General features: G+C 44.7%; 2 protein-coding genes across 2 annotated transcripts; both read left to right on the forward strand.

Moving 5' to 3' along the window:
- The first annotated feature begins 331 nt into the window (after nt 1-331).
- Nucleotides 332-3,295, forward strand: LOC119818857 (tetratricopeptide repeat protein 30A1). Its single transcript, XM_038336679.1, has one exon. The coding sequence runs from the start codon at nt 559-561 to the stop codon at nt 2,551-2,553; it is 1,995 nt and encodes a 664-aa protein (XP_038192607.1). The 5' UTR covers nt 332-558; the 3' UTR covers nt 2,554-3,295.
- A 535-nt stretch (nt 3,296-3,830) lies between these two features.
- On the forward strand, nt 3,831-6,448 carry LOC119818855 (tetratricopeptide repeat protein 30A2). The gene has a single exon (XM_038336677.1). The coding sequence runs from the start codon at nt 3,959-3,961 to the stop codon at nt 6,122-6,124; it is 2,166 nt and encodes a 721-aa protein (XP_038192605.1). The 5' UTR covers nt 3,831-3,958; the 3' UTR covers nt 6,125-6,448.
- The last annotated feature ends 1,216 nt before the right edge of the window (nt 6,449-7,664 follow it).

A 7,664-nucleotide genomic window follows, 5' to 3' on the forward strand; every position in this document is an offset into this window, starting at 1 on the left:
GTCTCAAAATAGTGTATAAGCCTCAAAAAGCTTCATTTATGATACCAGGCCCTGAGGCAGGGCACTGTCAGGCCACAGAGAGGAAGGAACGTCCAGCCAGCAAGCAACACGCCATTTTAACGAGTAGGGAGAGTCTAAAACTCTCATTACAGAAATAAATGACTTTGGACGATCTTTTTCTATCTGAATACAAAAATAAACAAAAACACATATAAAGGAATCAGATCATGTCAAAAGTATACAGGGTTAAGCCGACTTCAAATGAAACTACAATTCCCAGAATGCAAAGCGCCGCTGGCCCATGGGAAGTGAAAATGGCGCATGTCTGGAGAAAACAAATTTATATGCCTGGATTGCTTGAAGCAGCTTTCTATCCCTTCTCTCACTTTTCTCTCTATCCAGTTTATACTTTTCTAACACATAAAAATTCAGGGATTATAATTATGGTTCGTCTCCGCATCTAACAGATGCTTTCTACCTCATGACAACCCCCGCATAAACTTCCACTTCCGGTAACCTAGTTGCCTTGGAAACTAGCACGCGCTACTTTTGGCGGCTATGGCCTGGCAAAGCAACTCTAAAATCCCCGACGGTGAGTTCACGACCGTGGTCTACCGGCTCATCCGCGACTTCCGCTACTCAGAGGCGGTGCAGCTGCTGGCCGCCGAGCTGCAGAGGAGCCCCCTCAGCCGCGCCGGGCTGTCGCTGCTGGCCTACTGCTACTACCGCCTGCAGGAGTTCGAGCTCGCTGCAGAGTGCTATGAGCAGCTGAGCCAGATGCACCCGGAACTCGAGCAGTACCGCCTCTACCAGGCCCAGGCGCTGTACAAGGCCTGCCTGTATCCCGAGGCCACGCGGATCGCCTTCCTCCTGGACAACCCCACCTATCAGACTCGCGTCCTTCGTCTCCAGGCTGCTATCAAGTACAGCGAGGGCGACCTGCCAGGAGCCAGGAGCCTGGTGGAGCAGCTGCTGAGTGGGGAGGCTGGAGAAGACAGTGGAGGGGAGAATGATTATGATGGCCAGATCAACCTGGGCTGTCTGCTCTACAAGGAGGGACACTATGAAGCTGCCTGCTCCAAGTTCTTAGCGGCCCTGCAGGCCTCTGGCTACCAGCCTGACCTTTCCTACAACCTGGCTTTGGCATATTACAGCAGTCGTCAGTATGCCCCTGCTCTAAAGCACATCGCTGACATCATTGAGAGAGGCATCCGTCAGCACCCAGAGCTAGGTGTGGGCATGACCACCGAAGGCATAGATGTCCGAAGTGTTGGCAACACCGTAGTCCTTCACCAGACTGCACTGGTCGAAGCCTTCAACCTCAAGGCAGCCATAGAGTACCAGCTGAGAAACTACGAGGCCGCCCAGGAAGCCCTCACTGACATGCCGCCCAGGGCAGAGGAAGAGTTGGACCCTGTGACCCTGCACAACCAGGCTCTGATGAACATGGATGCCAGACCTACGGAGGGGTTTGAGAAGCTCCAGTTCCTGCTCCAGCAGAACCCCTTTCCCCCAGAGACCTTCGGCAACCTGCTGCTGCTCTACTGTAAATATGAGTACTTTGACCTGGCAGCTGATGTCCTGGCAGAGAATGCCCATTTGACGTACAAGTTCCTCACGCCCTATCTCTATGACTTCTTGGATGCCATGATCACTTGCCAGACGGCTCCTGAAGAGGCTTTCATAAAGCTGGATGGGTTAGCTGGCATGCTGACTGAGCAGCTCAGGAGACTCACTAAGCAAGTTCAGGAAGCAAGATACAACAGAGATGATGAAATTGTCATAAAAGCTGTCAATGAATACGATGAAACTCTCGAGAAGTATATCCCTGTCCTGATGGCCCAGGCAAAAATCTACTGGAATCTTGAAAACTATCCCATGGTGGAGAAGATCTTCCGCAAATCTGTGGAATTCTGCAATGACCATGATGTGTGGAAGCTGAATGTGGCCCACGTTCTCTTCATGCAGGAAAACAAGTACAAAGAGGCCATCGGCTTCTATGAGCCCATCGTCAAGAAGAACTACGACAACATTCTGAGTGTCAGCGCCATTGTCCTAGCCAACCTCTGTGTCTCCTACATTATGACAAGTCAGAATGAGGAAGCCGAGGAGCTGATGAGGAAGATTGAGAAGGAGGAAGAGCAACTCTCATATGATGACCCAGACAAGAAAATCTACCACCTCTGCATTGTGAACTTGGTGATAGGAACCCTCTATTGTGCCAAAGGAAACTATGACTTTGGTATCTCCAGGGTTATCAAAAGCCTGGAGCCTTACCATAAAAAGCTAGGAACTGACACATGGTATTATGCCAAAAGATGCTTCCTGTCCTTGCTAGAAAACATGTCAAAACACATGATGGTGCTTTGTGACACTGTTGTTCAAGAATGTGTCCAGTTTCTAGAGCACTGTGAACTGTATGGCAGAAACATCCCTGCTGTTATACAACAGCCTTTGGAGGACGAGAGAATGCACAGTGGAAAGAATACAGTCACGTATGAGTCCAGACAATTGAAAGCGTTGATTTATGAGATCATAGGGTGGAATGTTTAGTAATATCTGTTAACCACTTTTATTATAAAAGCTTTGTTATCTTGGCATTGTGTTTTATGTGTAAGCTTTGGCATTTTCACACATTTTATATGCTGTGCTTTGTTTATATGTCTATTCAATTAGATACAGGTTTTCCTGATGAGAAACTTCATCAGTGAACATAATAAATGATCCCAGAAGCCTGTATTTCAGTTTTCAGAACTGAATGGAGGAAGGAAGTACCATCTAAAAGAGCTGATTATGTCTGCATCCTTTCATTTGTATTTCATTGTGTACTTTATTTTGTTTGTGAAGAGCATTGCATCCATGGAGGACATGTGTGGACTCAGGACCTTAGTTATCGTCCATTTGGGCTTTGGAGGCAGTTTTAGGGAGTCCGTGCCCTGTCTCTGTTTACCCTCACCATAATTTTATTTGTAGTGTGGAAGTTTTGCACCCTGGTCGATTTTAAATTTTTTGTTTTGTCTTGTGGAGCTTTAGGGGTTTTGTTTTTGTTTAAAAGAGAAGTAATGTTTGACAAAAGTTTTAATGTTCTAAGTGGTTTTTCTTAGAAGATGTAAAATTCAATGTGAAATTTTTTCCCTAAGTAAAAGTGTAGTCCTGTGGTTTGAAGATAACAAATATTGAGAAATATCTGATATTTTACCGTTCATAATTAACTATTGTTAATAATACAAGTGATTTTAAGTGTCAGTATTTAATTCCCACACTTATGTAGCAAATTAGAAGACGTTTATGCTCAGGTTTCTTCTCATAGCATCTCGGGAAAGAGAAATACACTTCAGTTTTTTGACATTACTGAAGTCTCTTTTGAAATTGATTTCATTTAAATATTGATATATGAAATGATATAATTTTAAATTATAACAAAACTATCCTGCACTATTTTTTACATTTGTTTTACCAGTTTCATGGCCACAGTCTTCCCAGTTAGTTCTCAGGGAATCCCATGGGTTTTGCTACTCATGAACTCGATTTCCCACAAACATAGAGTTTAATCCTTGTTTTCCTCAGCCCTATTGTCCTTTTGTTTTTAATAACATCAGTCTGTCGTAGAGAACATCAAAAACGTTAGATTTTGAAAGTTTTTAACCCACGAAACGAGCAAATTTTTGATGCAACAGCTTTCTATTGAAAAGTAAAGATTGTTGCTATAATGAAATACTTTTTTCTTCCAGAAGGAATGAATCATATGTAAAATGGAGTTGCATGTATATATGCGGTATGACATATACATTCACACAATGATCGCTTTAAGTAGAGAAATACTAGCAGGCGTGTCAGAGAATATGACTAAAGTTTTTTTTATAATTGAATGCATTTTTAGATTATTATTTGACCTGTTCCTGTATGCTTAAGTTGTGATGATTTCATATCTGAAAGAAACACATTAAAATACTGCTTTATGTACAGAAATTTTGCCGTTTGCGTTATGTGCAAGAAACAGTCTTTCCTAGACAGGCAACTTCCTTCTGTTACAAAACAACTTCCGGGATACGTTAGGAACCGTCTCCAGACTTCCGTTTCCGTTGGCTTGTTGCTAGGGGAACCAGAACACTCACCAATCTTGACAGTTATGGCGGGGCTGAGCAGCTCGCAGATCCCCGACGGTGAGTTCACGGCCGTGGTCTACCGGCTCATCCGCGACTCCCGCTACTCAGAGGCGGTGCAGCTGCTGGCCGCCGAGCTGCAGAGGAGCCCCCGCAGCCGCGCCGGGCTGTCGCTGCTGGCCTACTGCTACTACCGCCTGCAGGAGTTCGAGCTCGCTGCAGAGTGCTATGAGCAGCTGAGCCAGATGCACCCGGAACTCGAGCAGTACCGCCTCTACCAGGCCCAGGCGCTGTACAAGGCCTGCCTGTATCCCGAGGCCACGCGGGTCGCCTTCCTCCTGGACAACCCCACCTATCAGACTCGCGTCCTTCGTCTCCAGGCTGCTATCAAGTACAGCGAGGGCGACCTGCCAGGAGCCAGGAGCCTGGTGGAGCAGCTGCTGAGTGGGGAGGCTGGAGAAGACAGTGGAGGAGAGAATGACCCAGATGGTTTGGTCAACATGGGCTGTCTGCTCTACAAGGAGGGACACTATGAAGCTGCCTGCTCCAAGTTCTTTGCAGCACTGCAGGCCTCTGGCTACCAGCCTGATGTATCTTACAACCTGGCTTTAGCTTGTTACAGCAACAGGCACTATGCCCCTGCTCTGAAGCATATAGCCAACATCATAGAGAGAGGCATCCGTCAGCACCCAGAGCTAGGTGTGGGCATGACCACCGAAGGCATAGATGTCCGAAGTGTTGGCAACACCGTAGTCCTTCACCAGACGGCACTGGTCGAAGCCTTCAACCTCAAGGCAGCCATAGAGTACCAGCTGAGAAACTACGAGGCCGCCCAGGAAGCCCTCACTGACATGCCGCCCAGGGCAGAGGAAGAGTTGGACCCTGTGACCCTGCACAACCAGGCTCTGATGAACATGGATGCCAGACCTACGGAGGGGTTTGAGAAGCTCCAGTTCCTGCTCCAGCAGAACCCCTTTCCCCCAGAGACCTTCGGCAACCTGCTGCTGCTCTACTGTAAATATGAGTACTTTGACCTGGCAGCTGATGTCCTGGCAGAGAATGCCCATTTGACGTACAAGTTCCTCACGCCCTATCTCTATGACTTCTTGGATGCCATGATCACTTGCCAGACGGCTCCTGAAGAGGCTTTCATAAAGCTGGATGGGCTAGCTGGCATGCTGACTGAGCAGCTCAGGAGACTCACTAAGCAAGTTCAGGAAGCAAGGCACAACAGAGATGATGAAATTGTCATAAAAGCTGTCAATGAATACGATGAAACTCTCGAGAAGTATATCCCTGTCCTGATGGCCCAGGCAAAAATCTACTGGAATCTTGAAAACTATCCCATGGTGGAGAAGATCTTCCGCAAATCTGTGGAATTCTGCAATGACCATGATGTGTGGAAGCTGAATGTGGCCCACGTTCTCTTCATGCAGGAAAACAAGTACAAAGAGGCCATCGGCTTCTATGAGCCCATCGTCAAGAAGAACTACGACAACATTCTGAGTGTCAGCGCCATTGTCCTAGCCAACCTCTGCGTCTCCTACATTATGACAAGTCAGAATGAGGAAGCCGAGGAGCTGATGAGGAAGATTGAGAAGGAGGAAGAGCAACTCTCATATGGTGACCCAGACAAGAAAATCTACCACCTCTGCATTGTGAACTTGGTGATAGGAACCCTCTATTGTGCCAAAGGAAACTATGACTTTGGTATCTCCAGGGTTATCAAAAGCCTGGAGCCTTACCATAAAAAGCTAGGAACTGACACGTGGTATTATGCCAAAAGATGCTTCCTGTCCTTGCTAGAAAACATGTCAAAACATACGATCATGCTGAGGGACACTGTTGTTCAAGAATGTGTCCAGTTTCTAGAGCACTGTGAAATTTTTGGCAGAAACATCCCTGCTGTTATTGAACAGCCTTTGGAGGAAGAGAGAATGCACATTGGGAAGAATACAGTCACATATGAGTCCAGACAGTTGAAAGCGTTGATTTATGAGATCATAGGGTGGAATATGTAGTTACTTCTGAAAAGACTTTTTCAAATCTATATTTTCCTTTTTTTGTTTTCCTGTGCATTTTTATATTTCTTTCAGGTTTGACTCAGTATACTTAAAACTATAACAGTCTTCCACCCTTGTAGCCATAGTGTGATATAGGCGCCCACATCTTGCTGGTAGACACCCTCCACAGTTGCTGCAGCGACATCTCTGCAGAGGCATAGCGCATTGTTTTGTCTTTGAGCTGTAAAGAGAACTTTGCCTCAGTAACTAGTATACCATCTGAGGTGCCTGCCTTGTAGGCCATGTTGCTGAGACACAGCAAACCATCTGTCCATCAGCAAAGAGAAACAGAAGGCAGCAAATTTATTGCTACCCAATAAATTTAATTCTTAGCCATGTGCCTCCAGGTTTTTTTGTTTGTTTGTTTGTTAGTTTGTTTGTTTTGGCTGATTGGTTTGTGGTTGGTCTTGTTGGGGGCTTTCTGTTTCTGTTGTTGTCACTTTCTGGACCCCATCAAAAATGAAAGTCTAGTTTGGACCTGGTCTAAGTCTTTTTGAGAGTACCAGTACTAAATAACAGAATCATTTTCCTAGGTTCTTTTCAGGTAATTTTTAGCCAATGGTTCTATTTTTCTTCCATGATGTACTTAGTTAGTTCTTAGGTTTTATAATCAACATTTCTTCATTTGTGCTTTGGGTTTTCCATAGTTGACTGCACTTCATAAATATTTACAAATAGTAACTATGGAAGTTCCTTTTTAAAAGGCTTGGGGGCGGGTGCAGGCATGTGGGTGCCATGATGTATTTGTTGAATTGAGAACATCTTTTAGGAGCGGCTTTCCCCTTTCTGCCCCGACTCTCAGGAGTTGAACTCAAGCCCTCGGGCTTTACCCAGCCAGCTTTACCCACAGCTGCCTTGAAAGCTCAAGTTTAGAAGCTTTGCAATGTCTTTAGTTAAGAAGTGTTGAGCTGAAAATGAAAAAAAGTGGGGGCGGAGATAAGTTGGAGACTTCCTACAGCCTGTTGGTCTCAATTCTCTTGCTCCTGGGATCTTACAATCCTTTCAGCTACTGAGTCCTTTCTAAAATTGCTTTTGGCAATAGCATCTATTTTAGTAAAATCCATACAAAGAAAACTTGCCTTCTTTTATAACCTGGAATGATAAGCCTGGTCAAAATAAAATACATAACTGCATCTCAAATTAATATATTCTAGTACATTGGCTTACAGAACATGTTTACCATTAAGGGGAATGTTGTAACTTACCGATTACTAAAAAAAAAAAAAAATGTTTTTCTTACAACTCTAGCTATGAATGTATACAAGGCAGACCCTCTTTTCTGCTACCATTATGCATAAAACTATGTATTGTGTTAATATTTAGAAATAATAAAATTCTCTTCTTTTTTCAGTTGATCTAATGAATGCATTTTTTTATTGGAGAAGGAGAAATTTATTCCTAATTAGTCCCCCAAATGATAAACTACCTCTGGTTCAGCATTTTTATTGACAGAATATTACAATGTGCATATCTACACATGCACAAACACACAATTATT

Source organism: Arvicola amphibius, chromosome 7 (assembly GCF_903992535.2).
Source record: "Arvicola amphibius chromosome 7, mArvAmp1.2, whole genome shotgun sequence".
NCBI classification, from domain to species: Eukaryota; Metazoa; Chordata; class Mammalia; order Rodentia; family Cricetidae; genus Arvicola; species Arvicola amphibius.